Here is a 20,423-nt window from a genome sequence, read left to right on the forward strand (position 1 = left end):
CAAAATAAATAAATAAATAAAAGAGTTCATCATTGTCTCGATTTATTTAAATTCCAAGCCTTCACAAACAGGTTGTTGCTATAATGCTATAAAGTATTTTCACAATTCACATAAATTTGATTCCATATTTTAAAAACTGCTGATTACATTATCTAAATAACTAATTTATAATAATTTGTCTGTTGTGCAGTTGTTGTCACAAGTATTCTGTCTCTGATGTAGAACAAGATGAGGAAAGAGTGTGCACATTTCTATGCACTTTATGCAAACCAAGTCTTAGACAAAGGACTGCTACTATAGGTCTTGTTTTCTTATTTTCTTTTAAATCATTCATTGTAATTGTTTTTAAATGAATTGTGATTTCTCACAGGCGTGTAGAAATAATACTTGTTTTACTGTTGGCCCAGTACACTTGTAGTGTCCTATCTATCTCAGTTACTTGAAATTAAAACAGTAATATATCCTGCAATCATTCTGTGGTTATAACATCATTTACAGTATATATTTATATTTTCTTTGTCCTCTTTATTATTTATCAGATGAAAAACATTGATAAAAAAAATCTTTTCTCTTGTTTTATTAATTTAAGAACAGCTAGTGCAATCCTATGGTCTTCCTTGGTCACACTTGTGTTGAAGAGATGCTTTACATTTGGCAGACATGAATTTTAAACCTGTGTTCAAATCAGACAACCAAGGTCTATGGTTGTCTGATTTGTCAAGCACATAAACTTACTTAGTTGTAGTCTATTATCAACCTGTAAACCACGAAAGCACATAGGAAATTCCTGATGCAACCCACAGTGAATTTGACTTTCGGGCAAGATACTGAAGTCATGATTTTACTCTCAAATATACTTTTTTAGTCATTATGTCAAAAATGTCAAAGAATTTTTTTTACGAAATGTAAATAAACTGTACAATCATAAAACCTTTAAGAAATAATAAACAGTCATTTAATAATGAGCAGCTACCAACCTTTTGTTCACCATAAACTAAATTCACCAATCTTGTGAAATATATCTAAAACGGTCTGAATGAACAGGCAGATGTGTGAAATTATTTATTTTCCAGAAATGTATTAATATTTTATATCACTTTTTATATTAATATAATGGATAAATGTAAATAATGAATTGAGTGCTGGTTAAAACTGTAACAAGTCACATCTCAAAATGTATCTGTCTGAATTTAAGGAGGATTACTATGAGTCCTGTTCATGATCTGAGTTCTCTTTGAATTTGTGCAAACTGAAAGAAACAGAGAAAACACACAATTACATTTCTTGATTAGATGAAAATATCTTTAGTTCTTTGTGCAACTGCCTATAAAAATGTGATAAATGGACCAGGTTGTTAAATATTTATGTAGTTGTTTGAGCAAACTGAAATAAACAGTAACTTACATGAACACATGGTTTGAAGGGCAGCTTCTCTGTGAGGACTGAAAACAGAGTGGCTAAACTTTCATTTGTGATATCACAATCATACAGCCTGCAGAGAAAACAATGACACACTGTTCAATCTACTCATTCAGCTCTTATCAAAATAAAAGTACATGTAGATGCTTGTTTGGGATCTATTTCTGCTTATAATACAGTGAATAACTTTTAAAATAAAAATTTTATTTGAGACTGCATTGACTTGTCAATGATTATTTTAGCTTATACTTGAGTCACTTCAAGTGGGTATGCAACGTACAAATAGGCCACCACTTAAATTCCAATGTCAAAAGTCAATGTTATTGATATTTTTATGTGAACTGGTTAAAGGTGCAATATGTAAGATTTTCTGTCCGCTAGAGGTCGCTAGAAGCCTATTCAAAACAAAGGCGTAGCTTGATGACGCCAAGTTTGAGCGTGGAATCTTGGGACATGTGGTCTTCACCTCAACAGCCGGTGGAAAAGAATTGGGATAGGACTCGGGAAGAAATCATGTTCATGGATGCGATTAATAACGTTACTGTAGTATGAAGCAGAGCAGGACCGAGTGTTGTGGGAGCTGAACGAGGCAGCTGGAGCGCAATACATGCCGCAAGCAGTAGGACTTTTATTATGCCACAGTCACTGGCGCCGCTTCCGCTTTTCCGGTCATGAGTATGAGGTAACGCAGCTCTGTTTATCATATTAGATACATTTGAGTGTGTTGAAAATGTTATAAAGTTACTCTGTGCGTTCGCTCGGTGGCTGCTGTGAGACACACTGCAGTAAACTAGATCGATTTTAGAATATCATATTAATAAATGCTGGATGGCTTGTGTTGATAAATGGCATGGAATTCATTTTAAAACGTATTGTATGATGGAGAAAATTCTGTATTACTGTTACTAAAAATAAAGCTGCATCTGATTATGCTATGTTAGCTACTTCACAATATAGTGTTTTTCTCTGAGGCATGGTACTCGCAAAAAATTAAGAAAATTAGATTTAAACAATAAGACTAAACGTGTTGAGCTATATAACAATAATTCGTTTTCTGTCTATAAATATATCAAAATAATTGTTCCCTTGTCTATTAAAACATGTAAATATTAAAGCATCATTGGTGTTTCCATGGTTTCTAGAAAATAAAATCCTCACACGTCCCGGAGCCTTGGTTAAAATTGCAATTTTCTCATGATTTACAACTAGTTTCAAACATTTGGGATATTGTAAGTACTCAAGTGAACAAAATATATAACACTGGCTTAGTGGTTTTTGGATATTTTACTGCAAAATTCTTACATATTGCACCTTTACCTTTAAGGGAAAATATTTAAAAACATTAATATGCTTCTTAAAACATGTCTGCATATTAAAGGGGACTAGGCTTTTTTTTTTTTTTTCATTTTACTTTTCTTCTAGTGTATAATATAGTTGTTTATGCTTGTAAACAAAAAAAAAGGGACAAAGTCCACATCAAAGGGAGTGAATCTCTCCAACAGAAAACACCTGCCTTAAATGCCTCATTTTTAGTCCTAACACTATTTCTGTGAAGAAGCTACTTCACTATGTAACATGTTTGCATAATACCCACCGGCTGGCTACTTTGTCTTGTTCGTTATATCAGGAAGAGTTTTTATCACTTTATCACATTATTAAGTGGACTTCCAAAGGCAGATGAATTAAAGAATCAGTGGTTAAAAATTATTTTTTAACACTATTCCTCATCAATATACAACCACAACCTTTTGTTTTGTTCTCCTTTTTTCTAATGGCTGCTTTCTGAACTTTGAAGTTTGATGCAGGTCAGCATGTTATATGGCCAATCAGCTTGTTCTTATTGGACTCTGGCTTGAAATGATACGACAAAGCTGCCATTATAGTTAGAGTAGTTACAATAGTATTTACAGCTCCTCAGGCAGCCCTGGAGCTGATACTTGCTGGTTATAGAAAGGGGTGTTATATTTCTGACACCACTCTAAGCGGATAAATAATCACAACAGACTAGGGCCAGCTGACCAATCAGAGCAGATTGGGCTTTTTGCAAAGCGAGTTTTAAAGAAACCAAAACTCAAACTAAAGTGTTTTTTTTTTTGTTTGTTTGTTTTTTTTAACACTAAATCATGTAAAGGTTTTTTTTTTTTAGTAGACCTTCTGAGCAAAATTGACAACCTGTAAATAAGCATAATAGGGGCCCTTAACAAATTTAACTGTAATGTTGATTAACCAAATCATGAATGTTGATTAACCAAAATGGTGTAAAAAATATTCATACCCCAGTGTCTCCAGTTCACAGACAGGATTCTTCAGAGCAACAGAGAGATGCTCCACTCCTGCATTTCCTACTTTTTCATCACACATATACAAGATTTTCAAATGTGAGAGGTTTAATGTCAAAGCTGAAGCCAGAGCAGAGCAACCCTCATCTGTGATATCACAATCAATAAGCCTGCAGAGAGAGAGAGAGAAAACACACACACACACACACACACACACACACACACACACACACACACACACACTCTTAAATCTAAAAGAAAATTAGATTTTTTTAAATTTAATTTATTATTAATTTATTATTTTACATTAATACAAAATATAATTCATTGTACATTTTGTCTGAACCAAAAGAGTTCACACAGTTGGACTTGGTTATGAGTGACACACAGGAAATTGATCTTACCAAAGTGATTCCAGTTTAGAATGAGGATTCTTAACGTTAGAGAGGTGTTTAATTCCTGAGTCTCCAAAAGTATTTTTTGACAAATTCAGCTCTCTCAAACATGAGTTGTCTGAACTCAGAGCTAAAGCAAGATCAGCACAATCTTGATCTGTGAGACCACAATCAATTAGCCTGCAATTGAATGTACAGAAAACAATGACACACTCTTGCTTTCTGGTGAATGATTTTTTTTTTTAAACAGAAAAATATATTTAAGCAAACAATAAGAACAGTTTGATGTGTGATAGTGAGACTAGATCATACAACACCTCAGTATTTCCACTTTACAGTGAGGATTGTCTAGAGCGGCAGAAAACAGCTTCCTTCCTGATTTTCCTATTTTATTATGAGACAGATCCAGATCTTTCAGGTGTGAGGTGTTTGATGTCAGAGCTGAAGCCAGAGCAGCACAACCTTCATCTGTGAGACCACAGCCATGTAGCCTACAACAATGATGAACTTCTTAATGCCATAGACAATAATTATTAATTTACACATTGTGTAAAAAATATTAATTTCTGTGCACTTGTGTAATATTGACTATGTGAATCTTACAGTAATATAAATTACATGTTTAACACCTGATAAAATCTCTAGCGCATTTGTTTTCAGATGACACTTTTATGATATTTTTTTAATGATATATTAATGATATATGATCTAATTCAATGAACTTCCAACATTTGAAGTGTCTTACATATTCAAATGTTTAGGCGATCTGAATCTGAAGTTGTAGAATTTTGTATAAAGAAAAATAGTTCTCACAGTTGTGGAAGTAAATAATCTAGGCTACCCTAATAGGCACCATGTCATGTGTGACAAAAAAACAAAAACAAACAACAACAACAACAACAACAACAAAAAACTTTACCATAGAATTTCCAGTTTGGAGTGAGGATTTTTTAATATGGCAGAGAACAACTTCATTCCGGAGTTTCCGAGTTTATTTCCCGTCAGATCCAGTGTTTTCAGGTGTGGGCTTGAATTTAGAGCTGAAGCTAGAACCTCACAAATTTCATCTGTGAAAAGGCCACAGAATCTCAGCCTGCAGAGAGATTTCACATTATATTTGAAATAACACAGACTGTACAAGTTGTTTTAAAAACTTGAAACCATTTTTAAAATTCTGAAAGATCTGAGAATTATAGTTTAAAGGGTTCGTTCACCCCATAATTTACTCACCCTCAAGCCATCCTAGGTGTATATGACTATCATCTTTCAGCCAAACACAATCAGTGTTATATTAAGAATATCCTGGCTCGTCAAAACTTTATAATGGTAGTGATTGGAGGATGAGTTTTTGAATAAAGGCCTTCTAAAGCGAATCAATGTGTTTGTGTAAGACAAATATCCTTATTTATATCCAAATTATCCTTAATATCCTTATTCATGGCGTAGCATAGAACGTCATGGCATTGTGTACTATGTTGCGCAAGTTAACGCTTTTTGGACGCACGTCGAATGCGAATGGCTGTCGTGTAAATAAGGATTAGCTGTTAGCTGTTGGATCTCAGGAGTTTATCTAAGGATATGCCACCATGGCAGGTTATATCCAGCGTGGTGTGTTTTGAAACCAGTGAAAATTGCAGGTTAAATAACAGCTACTATTCAGCTAACATGAAGTAATAAATAAGGATATTTGTCCTACGCAAGCACATCAATTCGCTTCAGAAAGCCTTTATTACTCCTCGGAGTCCTGAGGAGTACGTTTTATGATCGATGGATGCACTTTTTTAATTTCAAAAACTCATCCTCCAATCACTCCCATTATAAAGCTTAGATGAGCCAGGATATTTTTTAATATAACTCTGATTGTATTTGGCTGAAAGAAGAAAGTCATATACACCTAGGATCGCTTGAGTTTGAGCAAATTATAATGGGGTAATTTTCATTTTTGGGTGAACTATCCCTTTTAGCAAATTTATCGGCAGTGACTTACAGGATCAGGCCATGAGAGATTTACTTTTACCTCAGATTCTCCAGTTTGCAGTGAGGATTCTTCAGTCCATCAGAAAAAAACATCACTTGGGTTTGTCCTAATTGATTCTCAGACAGATCCAGATCTTTCAGTTGTGAGAGGTTTGATTTCATAACTGAAGCCAGAGCAGCACAACCTTTATCTGTGACCCCACAATCATTCAACCTGTCTCGATAACACATTTTAATGTTAGGGTTAGAGTATTTGCCAAGTGTTAAGGAAATATGATGACAAAATCTTGTACTGATGACTTTTAAAACTCTAAAGGAAATCAGATATTCAGTAAAAACAGAAAAAAAAAAAAAAAAAATTTTGTGTCACTGCCTTTCATTGTGTATGAAGTGTGTCAAATGACAGTGGTAATTCATAATCACTTTTGATTTTAAAAGAACAGCCAAATAGATCATACTTCAGATTTTCTAGTTTACAAGGATGACTCTGTAATATATCACAAAGCAGCCTCAATCCTAAGTCTCCTAGTTTATTCCCAGACAGATCCAGCTCGTTCAGTTGTGAGGAGTTTGATTTGAGAACTGAAGTCAGATGAGCACAACCTTGATCTGTGATTTCACAATTCCTCAGCCTGCAGTGAAAACAAGATTATAACTACAACACTGCTGTGCTGCTTTTGTGTGCAATGTTAATGCAACCAATATATTTAATGAGTACAATTAATAATAATAATAATAATGAATTATTATTATATTATTGTAATTGCTATAAATAATAGTAATTGCAATAACAACAACAACAATACATATTATTGTTATTATTGTTATTATTATTATTATTATTAAAGAAATACAGGCGCCACAATGCAGCACAACATTACCTCAGTATCTCTAGTTTACAATGAGGATTCTGCAGTCCTTTAGAGATAAACTTGACTCCTGCATCTTTCAACGGATTTTCACTCAGGTTCAGCTCCTTCACACACGAGGCTTCTGAGCTCAGAGCTCTGGATAGAAGATCACAGCTTTCCTCTGTCAGTCTGCACCCACTGAGTCTAAAATGTAAAAACTAAAACTGTGAACTTACCCCTTCTATACCTCAATGAAAGAAAAAAAAAATAAAGTCATGTATGCTTCGCTAATGTAACCTACAGTATGTCATTATTACTTACTGAATAGATGTGGATGCTTCAATCACAGGTAGTAGTTTGAGAAGAACTTGTGGTATGTGAGCAGAATCGATTACTGAAGCATAATTCTTAAAATTAAAAACACTCAAATTCTCTGAAGTCAGCAGAACAAAGAGCGCAGTTGACCACTGTGAGGAAGACAGCGCTGTTGTAAGAGATTTAGTGATTAGATAACACTGCATTTCTTCTATTAGTGAGCGATCACCCAGATCATTGAGGCAGAGGAACAAATTGATAAATTTTTCTGGAGTTGGATGTTCCTCTATCCTTTTCTTGATGTATTTGACTGTTTCTTCTAAATTGTGGTTCCTGCTTTCTGTCTGTGTCAGAAGAACATTTAAGAGAGTCTGATTGGACTCAAGAGAGAAGCCCAGAAGGAAGCGAAGGAAAAGGTCTAAATGTCCAGTTTTACTGTTTACAGCTTCATCCACAGCTTTCTGATGGAGGTCAGATATTGGAACATGTTCGATTTCTGATCCATGAGTTGGTTTGGTAGTATCAAACACATTGATGTTGTTTTTTGTGAAGGAGTGATGGACATACAGAGCAGCTAGATGTTCTTGGATGGTCAAATGAACAAAACAGTAGACTTTCCTCTGATGCAAGTCTTCTCTACAAGTGCACAATCCAGAGTACACTAATGCTTCTGTCACATCAATGCCACACTCTCTCAGGTCTTCTTCATAGAAGAACAGATTGCCTCCCATAAGTTGCTGAAAAGCCAGCCTACCCAGTGTGAGGACCATGTCTTTATCATTCACTTTCTTCTCATAGTCCTTCTCATGTTTGATGTTGGTCTGAAGGATCAGGAAGTGTGTGTACATTTGAGTGAGAGTCTTGGGAATCTCTCCACTCTCTGCTTCACTCAACATCTTCTCTAGGACAGTGGCTGAGATCCAGCAGAACACTGGGATGTGGCACATGATGTAGAGGCTCCTCGATGACTTCAGGTGTGAGATGATTTTATTGGCCAGACTCTGATCTCTGATTCTCTTCCTGAAGTATTCCTCCTTCTGTGGGTCACTGAAACCTTGTACCTCTGTCACTCGATCAACACACTCAGAGGGGATGAGATCAGCTGCTGCTGGTCTGGAGGTGATCCAGATGAGAGCAGAGGGAAGCAGATTTCCCACAATGAGGTTCGTCAGCAGCACGTCCACTGAAGCTGATTCAGTCACATCAAACAACCTCACGTTGTTCTGAAAATCCAGAGACAGACGACACTCATCCAAACCATCAAAGATGAAAATGATTTTATCTTCATTTGGAGAGATTTCCAGATTTTTTGTGTCAATGAAAAACTGTAGAAGACCTTTAAGACTGAATGTTTTGTCCTTCAGCAAATTGAGCTCTCTGAAAGGAAGTGGAAATATGAGGTGGACGTCTTGATTTGCTTTCCCTTCAGCCCAGTCCAGAATGAACTTTTGCACAGACACTGTTTTTCCAATGCCAGCAACTCCTTTAGTCAGCACAGTTCTGATGGGTCCTTCTTGTCCAGGTAATGGTTTGAAGATGTTATTGCAAATGATTAGTGCAGCTTCTGTTTCTTCTTTCCTGGAAGACTTTTCAGTCTCTTCATTTTCACCTTCTGTGATGTAGAGCTCAGTGTAGATCTCATTGAAGAGTGTTGGGCTTCCCTGCTTTGCTATTCCCTCATGCAGATGTTGAAACTTCTTCTGTAGCTTTGACCTGAGTTCAGTGCTGTGCAATTAAATAAGTCACAAATAACACAGGTGAATAAGCACATTGAGGAGAAAACAAATGTTTTTTTTTTTAACAACTGCTATAAATATACCTTTGATGAGAAGTGCTGGCAAATTGAAATTCAACATCCTTTGTGTCACTCTTCATGGACACATAGCTGGTCTCTTGTGACTTTGGTCTTTGCAGCCAATAACAGAGAACAAATTATACTTTAAAACGTTTCAATATTTAGTTGAATGAAACTACATGTTTGTTAATTTTCAGTAAGTGCTGTGTACACAAGTAGAGAAACCTTTTCACTGCGTGCTTACAAGAAAAGACATACTCTATCAAAAGTCATATGGACTGGCCAAGGCTGCAGTGTTAAAAAGCAAAAATAATTATGATTCCACATCCAGTCGGATGTGGAGACATACCGTTTTTCGCACAGAATAAAAAATTCAACAAATCCTTAGCTCAAATGCATGGGATCCAAAACATTCCCCATATTCTCAATTAGAAGCATTATGTTCTCTCCAGATGTAATGGTAGTGATTTGTCCTATATGAATAACTATTCATTTCATTATTCATGGCACTTTTACTAGAGAAGCAAGCAGAAACAGGCGACTAAACAAGATTTTTGGAATAAAATATCCAAAAACCACTAGAACAGTATTATATATTTTGTTGACTTGTGTACTTATATTATCTCAAATGTTCCCAAGTATGTTTAAATCCAGAGAAACAAGCAATTTTTAACAAGTGTAACGGACCGTGTCTTGCCAATGACGTCATATCCCGTCATTACCCTCGATTTCTGGTTTTATTTTGTAGAAACCATGGAAACACCAAAGATCCTTCAGTATGTTATGCATTTTATTAGACAGGTGAGCAACTGTTTAGACAGAATGTATAGACAGAAAACTAATCTCTGTTATATAACGCAACACTGTTAGTCTTATTGTTTGAATTTCAGATTCTTGATTTACTGCGAGTACCATGTTTTTATCGTGCCTCAGAGAAAACATTATTTTGTCAGTTGGCTAACATAGTATAATCAGATGCAGTTTTATTTGTATTAACAGTAATAAAGCATCACACAATATAATTTAAAATGAAATGCATGCCATTTAGAAACACACGCCATCCAGGATTTATTAATATGATATTCTAATACTGATGTAGTTTACTGCAGTGTGCAACAAGTGTGTCATAGCAGCCGCTGAACGAACACGCAGAGTAACATTATAATAGACATTTCAACACACTCAGATGTATCTAGTATAACAAAACAGTGCTGCTTTACCACACACCGGAAGATGTGGAAGCGGCGACTGTGGCATAATAAAAGCTCCGCTGCTTTTGAGTGTGTCACGCTTGTCTCTCACTAGCAATCGCTCCAGCTGCCTCATTTTGCTTCTACAGCTTTCAGCCCCACCCTGCTTCATACTACAGTGATGTGAATAAATCTTTAATACATTAGCTCATCCGTGAACATGATTTCTGTCCAAGTCCTGTCGGATTGCTTCGGCTGTGGGGATAAAGACAACAACTTCCATGATTCCACACTCAATCACAGCGTCATCAAACTACGCTTTTGTTTTGAATAAGCGACCTCTAGGGGCAAAAATTACATACTGTACCTTTAAAAGGGGTGCAGGATCTTCGTATGTGCTCAGGGTTGCCAAGTCCACAGGCTGATTTTGTCCCCTATGGGTTAAAGGTTTGAAGTACCCCTATATTTGACTTAATGCTTGTATTAAAATATTGATATTTGGGATATTGTCATTGGGCAACCCTGGATGTGTTGAAATTGTTCAGCTTCTGCAACAAAACACTATTGCCCGGTGTCACGATCACTGTCTGTTCCTGTCAGTTCCTGGACCCCATTTCCCATAATCCTCCTTGCCTATCACATGCACACTCCACTCCAATCACCAATTGCCACACACACCTGCAGATCATTACCTGGACTATAAAAGACTCACACACACACCACCTCATTGCGAAGTCTTGTTAACCCTTGTTGCAATTCTGAGCGTTTATTTCCTGTCTGCCTGTTTGTTTCCGATCCTGTCTGTTACCCGTTATCGACCCGTTGCTGCCTACCTTTGATCCTTGCCTGGTATACTGTTCTGTGAGTGTTTTCTGCCTGCCCTGACTATTGCCTGTATCCTGACTACGATTCTGCCTGTCCCTGCTGTTCCTGTTTGCCCCTGCTTTGACCCTGCCTGTACGACCACGTTCTTTTATAATAAAGCTAGCAAATGGATCCCCGCCTGAGTCTCGCTTCGTTACAGAAGACTTCGCCAACACATGGATCCAGCGGCTTTCCTGGAGAACACTGGCCCGGTATGAACATTGCACAATTATTATTATGGCTCAAGCAGGGCACCCGGTCGTTGGAGGAATACATCAGAGAATATTTGGATGTTGCATATGGTTCAGATCTGCCAGACTGTGTACTGATAGACTTTTTCTGTGAGGGTGTTAATCAGCCACTTAAGACACAATTGATTCGTGAGGGACCTCGTTCCTCTCTTAGTCATTTTTTGGAGTTTGCTTTAATGACTGTGGGCTCTCCATTTACTGTGGGTGTCGCGGAGAAATACGATACCTCGCCGAATCATGTAATGGCCGCCACGCCAGAGAACACGCATAAAATGGCGGCCACCAGTACTACAACACCAAGTCAAGTCTCCGCTGATCTTCGTGAGCCAAGTCAAGTCCAAGTTAAACTTCCTGAGTCACGTCCCATCTCCGCTGATCTTCTAGAATCACATCACGTCTCTGGATCTGTTTGGGAGCAGAGTGGGATGCGTTCCAGTGTGGCTGATCCACCACTGACTTCAGTACGAGCGGCTGGCATTCCTAAGCCTCCGCTGGCCGCTACGCCCTCAAGTTCGTCTGTTGCAACGCCCTCAAGTTCGTCTGTTGCAACGCCCTCAAGTTCGTCTGTTGCAACGCACTCAAGCCCGCCGGTGACAACGCACTCAAGCCCGCCGGTTGCTACGCACTCAAGCTCGCCGGTGACAACGCACTCAAGCTCGCCGGTTGCTACGCACTCAAGCTCGCCGGTTGCTACGCACTCAAGGCCGCCGGTTGCTACGCACTCAAGGCCGCCGGTTGCTACGCACTCAAGGCCGCCGGTTGCTACGCACTCAAGGCCGCCGGTTGCTACGCACTCAAACTCTTTGGATGCTATGGACAAGATGGCCGCTTTGCCAGTGCCCATGGGCAAGATGGCCGCCCCTCCAGTGTCTGTGAACATAGGGGTCGTTCCAGCCAGTGAGTCCGCTCCAGAGCCCGCTCCAGCCCGTGAGTCAGTCCCAGAGCAGCCCGCTGCCGCCCCAGAGCAGTCCGCTCTTCCTGATACGGCCACGGAGGCCGTCACCGAGCACCTTGCACTGCCGGCGCCGCCCAAGCGTCTTGCCCTGCCGGCGCCACCCGAGCGTCTTGCCCTGCCGGCGCCACCCGAGCGTCTTGCCCTGCCGGCGTTACCCGAGCGCCTTGCCCTGCCGGCGCCACCCGAGCTCCTTATCCAAGAAACCACCACGGACTCCGTTGAATTCCCCAAGAACTTTTTGGGGCGGGGCCATGTACCTGAGGGTGGGGAGCTTGAGGGTGGGGAGCTTGAGGGTGGGGAGCTTGAGGGTGGGGACCCTGCACGGCCGCGATCATCAGCGGCCTCCGAACTGCTTGAGCTTGTGGGTGGGGACCTTACACGACCACGGCCTTCAACCGCCTTTGACCTGCTATGGCCATTAATGGACTCTGACCCGCCGTGGTCATCTTCGGACTCTGACCTGCCGTGGCTGCCCGAGCCACCTGACCTGCCGTGGCTGCCCGAGCCACCTGACCTGCCGTGGCCGCCCGAGCCACCTGACCTGCCGTGGCCGCCCGAGCCACCTGACCTGCCGTGGCCGCCTGAGCCACCTGACCTGCCGTGGTTGCCCGAGCTACCTGACCCGCCGTGGCCTCCCGACACTCCTGACCCGCCATGGCTGCCCGTGGCACCTGACCCGCCATGGCTGCCCGTGGAACCTGACCCACCATGGCTGCCCGTGGCACATGACCCACCGTGGCTGCCTGAGTTCCTGGATCTGCATTGGAGACCCTGTTTCTGTCTACGTCTCCAATGCACCCACCCCCCCTCCCTATCGGTGCCATTTACGCCGCGAGGACGCGCCATCCGGAAGGGGGGCGTTATGTCACGATCACGGTCTGTTCCTGTCAGTTCCTGGACCCCATTTCCCATAATCCTCCTTGCCTATCACATGCACACTCCACTCCAATCACCAATTGCCACACACACCTGCAGATCATTACCTGGACTATAAAAGACTCACACACACACCACCTCATTGCGAAGTCTTGTTAACCCTTGTTGCAATTCTGAGCGTTTATTTCCTGTCTGCCTGTTTGTTTCCGATCCTGTCTGTTACCCGTTATCGACCCGTTGCTGCCTACCTTTGATCCTTGCCTGGTATACTGTTCTGTGAGTGTTTTCTGCCTGCCCTGACTATTGCCTGTATCCTGACTACGATTCTGCCTGTCCCTGCTGTTCCTGTTTGCCCCTGCTTTGACCCTGCCTGTACGACCACGTTCTTTTATAATAAAGCTAGCAAATGGATCCCCGCCTGAGTCTCGCTTCGTTACAGAAGACTTCGCCAACACATGGATCCAGCGGCTTTCCTGGAGAACACTGGCCCGGTATGAACATTGCACAATTATTATTATGGCTCAAGCAGGGCACCCGGTCGTTGGAGGAATACATCAGAGAATATTTGGATGTTGCATATGGTTCAGATCTGCCAGACTGTGTACTGATAGACTTTTTCTGTGAGGGTGTTAATCAGCCACTTAAGACACAATTGATTCGTGAGGGACCTCGTTCCTCTCTTAGTCATTTTTTGGAGTTTGCTTTAATGACTGTGGGCTCTCCATTTACTGTGGGTGTCGCGGAGAAATACGATACCTCGCCGAATCATGTAATGGCCGCCACGCCAGAGAACACGCATAAAATGGCGGCCACCAGTACTACAACACCAAGTCAAGTCTCCGCTGATCTTCGTGAGCCAAGTCAAGTCCAAGTTAAACTTCCTGAGTCACGTCCCATCTCCGCTGATCTTCTAGAATCACATCACGTCTCTGGATCTGTTTGGGAGCAGAGTGGGATGCGTTCCAGTGTGGCTGATCCACCACTGACTTCAGTACGAGCGGCTGGCATTCCTAAGCCTCCGCTGGCCGCTACGCCCTCAAGTTCGTCTGTTGCAACGCCCTCAAGTTCGTCTGTTGCAACGCCCTCAAGTTCGTCTGTTGCAACGCACTCAAGCCCGCCGGTGACAACGCACTCAAGCCCGCCGGTTGCTACGCACTCAAGCTCGCCGGTGACAACGCACTCAAGCTCGCCGGTTGCTACGCACTCAAGCTCGCCGGTTGCTACGCACTCAAGCTCGCCGGTTGCTACGCACTCAAGGCCGCCGGTTGCTACGCACTCAAGGCCGCCGGTTGCTACGCACTCAAGGCCGCCGGTTGCTACGCACTCAAGGCCGCCGGTTGCTACGCACTCAAACTCTTTGGATGCTATGGACAAGATGGCCGCTTTGCCAGTGCCCATGGGCAAGATGGCCGCCCCTCCAGTGTCTGTGAACATAGGGGTCGTTCCAGCCAGTGAGTCCGCTCCAGAGCCCGCTCCAGCCCGTGAGTCAGTCCCAGAGCAGCCCGCTGCCGCCCCAGAGCAGTCCGCTCTTCCTGATACGGCCACGGAGGCCGTCACCGAGCACCTTGCACTGCCGGCGCCGCCCAAGCGTCTTGCCCTGCCGGCGCCACCCGAGCGTCTTGCCCTGCCGGCGCCACCCGAGCGTCTTGCCCTGCCGGCGTTACCCGAGCGCCTTGCCCTGCCGGCGCCACCCGAGCTCCTTATCCAAGAAACCACCACGGACTCCGTTGAATTCCCCAAGAACTTTTTGGGGCGGGGCCATGTACCTGAGGGTGGGGAGCTTGAGGGTGGGGAGCTTGAGGGTGGGGAGCTTGAGGGTGGGGACCCTGCACGGCCGCGATCATCAGCGGCCTCCGAACTGCTTGAGCTTGTGGGTGGGGACCTTACACGACCACGGCCTTCAACCGCCTTTGACCTGCTATGGCCATTAATGGACTCTGACCCGCCGTGGTCATCTTCGGACTCTGACCTGCCGTGGCTGCCCGAGCCATCTGACCTGCCGTGGCTGCCCGAGCCACCTGACCTGCCGTGGCTGCCCGAGCCACCTGACCTGCCGTGGCCGCCCGAGCCACCTGACCTGCCGTGGCCGCCTGAGCCACCTGACCTGCCGTGGTTGCCCGAGCTACCTGACCCGCCGTGGCCTCCCGACACTCCTGACCCGCCATGGCTGCCCGTGGCACCTGACCCGCCATGGCTGCCCGTGGAACCTGACCCACCATGGCTGCCCGTGGCACATGACCCACCGTGGCTGCCTGAGTTCCTGGATCTGCATTGGAGACCCTGTTTCTGTCTACGTCTCCAATGCACCCACCCCCCCTCCCTATCGGTGCCATTTACGCCGCGAGGACGCGCCATCCGGAAGGGGGGCGTTATGTCACGATCACGGTCTGTTCCTGTCAGTTCCTGGACCCCATTTCCCATAATCCTCCTTGCCTATCACATGCACACTCCACTCCAATCACCAATTGCCACACACACCTGCAGATCATTACCTGGACTATAAAAGACTCACACACACACCACCTCATTGCGAAGTCTTGTTAACCCTTGTTGCAATTCTGAGCGTTTATTTCCTGTCTGCCTGTTTGTTTCCGATCCTGTCTGTTACCCGTTATCGACCCGTTGCTGCCTACCTTTGATCCTTGCCTGGTATACTGTTCTGTGAGTGTTTTCTGCCTGCCCTGACTATTGCCTGTATCCTGACTACGATTCTGCCTGTCCCTGCTGTTCCTGTTTGCCCCTGCTTTGACCCTGCCTGTACAACCACGTTCTTTTATAATAAAGCTAGCAAATGGATCCCCGCCTGAGTCTCGCTTCGTTACACCCGGTGTCACAGATGAGACTTAAAGTGCCCCTATTATGGATTTTTTTAAAATTACCTTTCATGTAGTATGTAACATAGCTCTAAGTGAATAAAAACATCCTGAAAAGTTTTAAATCTGAAAGTGCACCACCACCGTATATAAAGTTATTGTCTCTCAAAAGTAAGAGTCGACTCTGAGTCAATTAAACGAGGCGTTTGTAAAACGAATCCCAAGCCGTTTCATTGTGACATCACAACGAAACATTAGCATATTGCCCGCCCACTTATTGCGCTTGCAGACGCCAGGGAAAATTCGTTTTTTTCAACAATACCACAGCAGAACAATCTTTTGTTGTGTTCCCGTCATTTTACTGACAACTGCTTCTCAAACCTTGTGGAGTTCAACCAGTCTTTGGTTCAACACATGATTCACAAAACGCTTGGTATTAAAATATGGATCAATGTCCAGTTTATTTGGACCAGTTTATTTGCTCCTCTGAATCTCAACCTGTAAGTATGATTAATAATTGATGTTTATATTTTCTAGCGATCGTTCAAAATTTGTAGTTTTCTATGTTATGTTGTGTAACGTACACACTGGTCTGTCTCCTGATAACCTGCTAACTCATGTTTCTGTAGTTCTGCTATTCAGATGTGGGTCCCTTATTATCTAAAAATGTGTCGATTAATGCAGCTTGTCTGTCTTATTACTTGGAGTAATGATCAATGGTGGAGCACGATTTTTGTTTACAAAGTATAATGCATTATCAGCTATTGACATTTGTGCTCGGCTAACATGAGAGTTTACAACAGTTGTGGGCTTGGTTCGCTTACATTACTGTAAAACAAACTGTTTTTTCCTCTGCGTTTTTATTATTACAGTAGAGTGGAGCTCTATCTGTATTGTAATATTATGTTAAGATGCTAGTTCACGCTAACCAGTTGAAGTATTCTCTCTGTAAACAGTAAACACACATTGTAATGTCAAACAATGATATTGCTATTTTTTACTTTGTTAATAGTTATGACGAAAAAGTCTGTACACATCTGGCCTACATGTTTATCTTATGTTAGAGGTTTTCAGCTTTGCTTGGCATTCCCACAGGTGCACCTACATAAAGTATAACAGTGACGCTGCTATCACGTCTTATAAATAACAAAAACTAAGGTGACACTTACCATATAGAACTGTCCTACTCCAGTCGTAATTGCGAATCAGTTTCTAGTTGATCGACTACTTCAGACGTTTCATCGTTGGATTCAGGCTCGAATTGATACAGTAAAATCGATGCTATCCTTTTCTGTCCATACATTGTATACAATGTCTTGCGAACTGATAACTGTCATTCAGTTATGACAATGGGCGTGCAGTAGACCAATCACAAAGGATTGGGCCATCTGACCAATCAGACTTGTGTAGGCTCACGGAAAGGAGGGTTTTAGAGAAACTGATTCTTTGAACTGCTTCTAACGAAGTTAGAACGAGGTGAAATTAAATGTATATTATTAGAAAACGAAAGTGTTTTTTGACCTTGCATGCATGTAAACCTGTTGTAGGAGACTCACAAAACAATATTAGGAAACTTAAAAAAGGCATAATAAAGGCACTTTACGCCTAGTCTCAGACTAAAATGGGTGTTTGAGCTGTCTTAACTGAAAGCAACTTGCAACTTTTTTTCTAAGGCACGTTTAAAAAGCTAGGCCTACTTAATGTCCTAATTAACTATGGCTTACTCCTGGCTTAATCTAAGTCTTGTCTGTGAAATGTAATGTAATAACCATAAGCTTATGAATAAAGATGACATTTACTCTGTTTAACAAAGGCAGCAAATAATATGATCATTCGACTCCCACCAAAAGTAAAGGCAGATTGATTTTGTCCCATATGGATAGTTATTCATTATTCATGGAACTCTTTTACTAGAAAAGGATTCAAAGTTCATTACAATTTCCACCAAAGACTGTAAGGAAATTTAATGCCTCTAGGTGTATTAGGAAGTCAGAAAGAAAGGTTGAAAAATGGTCATGAATAATTAAATTAAATCTTAACAATGAAATTTGATACATAATAGGAATTTAAAAAAAAAACAACAACAACAACAACAACAACAAAAAACATTTAAAAATATATAAACAAGCACACCCATTTATTGATTAGTGTGCTGCTACCAACCTTAGCTGAGAAGTGCTGTCACTTTTAAATACATCATATGGCAGATCCATTGATGCATTACTTCTCATGGACACACAGCTGGGCTCCGGTGAGTTTAATCTCTTCTCCCTGTAACAAGGAAGAAATATAAAGATAATCATATCCCAAAAAAAGACCACAGCTTAAAAATTCCATGTTCCCCTAAAAAAAAAAAAAAAAAAAAAAAAAAGACAGTAATGTAAGTATATTATATTATTTTCAGTATAATTCTCAGGCTAAATGAAACAATGCTGAAGATACCATTCTAATATCATCCTAATATAAATAAACATGTTGACAATTGCTGTCACCTATAAATAAAGTAAACTGATTAGTGTACTATTTCCTGTATATATACCTCTGTTGAGTATTGCTGTCACCTTTAAACACATCACATGGCAGGTCCTTTGATGCATCACTCTTCATTGACACACAGCTGGGCTCAGATGAGTATAAAAAATAAAATAAATGGCATTGTTGGCATTATAACAATGGCATTTACAGTCAATGATGTGCCACTCCTTATCTTTTTAAGAAATGCTAATTTATTTATACGTTAATAGTTAATAAAACTGTAGGCTGGGCTTCAGTCTGTTGGACTAGTTTCTTTGTTCACCTGAGTGCAGGAGAGGCTCCACCTTCTTCATGCAGTGGAGGATCCATTAGCTGTTTTCTCAACAAAACATTCCTGGGTTCTGGTAAATCTTGAATTGCTTGCACAACTTTAGTAAATTCAGGAAAGACACAAATACCAAAAGCATTCTGTAAGAGTTCTCCTAGTTCCTTCCTGTTGAACATGTTTGATCAACACTTTGAACAAATGCTATACATTACCTGCTCTTACACATGTGAAACTATTAAACTTTACATAGTATATTATTCTTTTTAAAGGAAAATCTCATAACAACCGTTATCATATACAGGCTATATTGGTTACAAAATCTCATGTTAGTAACTGAGGTGTTAGATGTTTCTTTGTCTGGTCAAGGATTGATTTATTAATTAGTAATATTTATTTAAATATAGGGAACAAAATACTACTGCTACGACTACTTGTCAATATATTGTAATAATATGATTTATACTTACAGTTTCCACAGAGCTTCATGCAGCGTTTGCCAGTGCAAATAAAAATGAAAGTATATGTCCTCTACTAAGGGACTTTCTACCCACATACCTCAGATCTTGCTTTTCTGGAAATGTAGCTTTGTTGATGTAAAGCGTTAAAGTAAAATAAATCTACAGTATATCCATGAGATGGTGTTGTACACATACAAAAATACACATACAAATTTTTTGAGAACTTGAAACTGAGAATTTGGTTTCTTTTCAGGTATATATATATATATATATATATATATATATATATATATTAAAAACAAGGGCAAATACTTTCTAGTCTGTCACATCTTCATTATGGAGTTCATATAAATTATGTAAAAGAGAGAGGCTTGTAGAGAGATAGTTATGATGACCTTGCTGCCCTGTACATGACCCTAATATGTTGAATGCAAATATTCAGTTTTCTCCTTTTTTTCCCTTAAACACTAAATAAAATTGCTAAATAAATTGATCCAAGATTCATACCTGAAAACAGAAAATGTTTCCATCCTGTGAACGTATTTAAAAAAGGCTCACACTTAAGTTATGGTGCTACAGTCACACAGCTTGAAAAAACTTTTATTTCTTATATTAAATTTGATTCTCACCCTGATTGTGCTGACAGCATGATGCACATTTAGGCCTTCACCTCAATCATAAAATATGACTGCTCATGACTGCATCTCCACCTCAGGTATGAATTCTCAATAATTAAATGGTTGACGAATATTCCTTAATTGTATAACTACTACAACATAATTTAGTTAACATGCTGTTTATTATGTTAAATATAAAACAAAACTATTTATTAAGCAGAAAATATTGATACAAAAATACAAAACCATTGTTTGTCAAGCAAAAAAAATAAAAATAATAATAATTAATGAATTATATAAAATGACAAACTTGACATTTATTAAAAACCCCCCACTAACTTTAAGATAAAACGTCTCAGGTTACGTATGTAACCATGGTTCCCTGAGAACAGGGAATGAGACACTGCGTTTGACACGCTTTGGGGAACGTCATCATGTGAACCGGTGTCTGAAAGCGATTATCAAATCTCACCAATCCTATTGGCCGGCAACAGCCTATGACGTCATAGTAGACGCGACCTGGAAGTATAAAAGGAGCGCCTAGAGAAACAGTCAGTACCTTATC

General features: G+C 40.9%; 1 protein-coding gene and 2 long non-coding RNA genes across 3 annotated transcripts in view; all 3 read right to left on the reverse strand.

The window, feature by feature from the left end:
• LOC127495676 (uncharacterized) overlaps positions 1 to 20,423 on the reverse strand; it is a 41,111-nt gene that overhangs the window by 10,623 nt on the left and 10,065 nt on the right. The gene's annotated exons all lie outside the window — the stretch shown is intronic.
• Positions 1,049 to 18,877, reverse strand: LOC127495665 (NACHT, LRR and PYD domains-containing protein 12-like). The gene is made up of 14 exons (XM_051862611.1): positions 18,778 to 18,877; positions 18,520 to 18,597; positions 18,144 to 18,251; positions 9,056 to 9,142; positions 7,243 to 8,961; positions 6,952 to 7,125; positions 6,529 to 6,702; positions 6,111 to 6,284; positions 5,013 to 5,186; positions 4,411 to 4,584; positions 4,103 to 4,273; positions 3,695 to 3,868; positions 1,405 to 1,492; positions 1,049 to 1,249 (listed from the first exon to the last, which is right to left on the reverse strand). Exons 1-14 carry the CDS (start codon positions 18,822 to 18,824, stop codon positions 1,217 to 1,219), a joined length of 3,375 nt encoding a protein of 1,124 aa, XP_051718571.1. The 5' UTR covers positions 18,825 to 18,877; the 3' UTR covers positions 1,049 to 1,216.
• LOC127495677 (uncharacterized) lies at positions 12,595 to 16,066 on the reverse strand. Its single transcript, XR_007925164.1, has 3 exons — positions 15,348 to 16,066; positions 12,882 to 12,989; positions 12,595 to 12,827 (listed from the first exon to the last, which is right to left on the reverse strand). It is a non-coding gene; the product is annotated as an uncharacterized LOC127495677 (long non-coding RNA).

The sequence above is a fragment of the Ctenopharyngodon idella genome, chromosome 15 (assembly GCF_019924925.1).
Source record: "Ctenopharyngodon idella isolate HZGC_01 chromosome 15, HZGC01, whole genome shotgun sequence".
Lineage (NCBI taxonomy): Eukaryota > Metazoa > Chordata > Actinopteri > Cypriniformes > Xenocyprididae > Ctenopharyngodon > Ctenopharyngodon idella.

Excerpts from the sequence above, each read along its gene's own strand:
- LOC127495665 (XM_051862611.1), bottom strand. The coding sequence starts at position 18,824 with ATGGATCCTCCACTGCATGAAGAAGGTGGAGCCTCTCCTGCACTCAG. Across the intron at positions 5,187-6,110 it reads TGCAAACTGGAGAATCTGAG|GCTGAGATTCTGTGGCCTTT; the intron begins GTAAAAGTAAAT and ends ATCTCTCTGCAG. Across the intron at positions 1,493-3,694 it reads TGTGAACTGGAGACACTGGG|GCTGTATGATTGTGATATCA; the intron begins GTATGAATATTT and ends TTTTCTCTGCAG.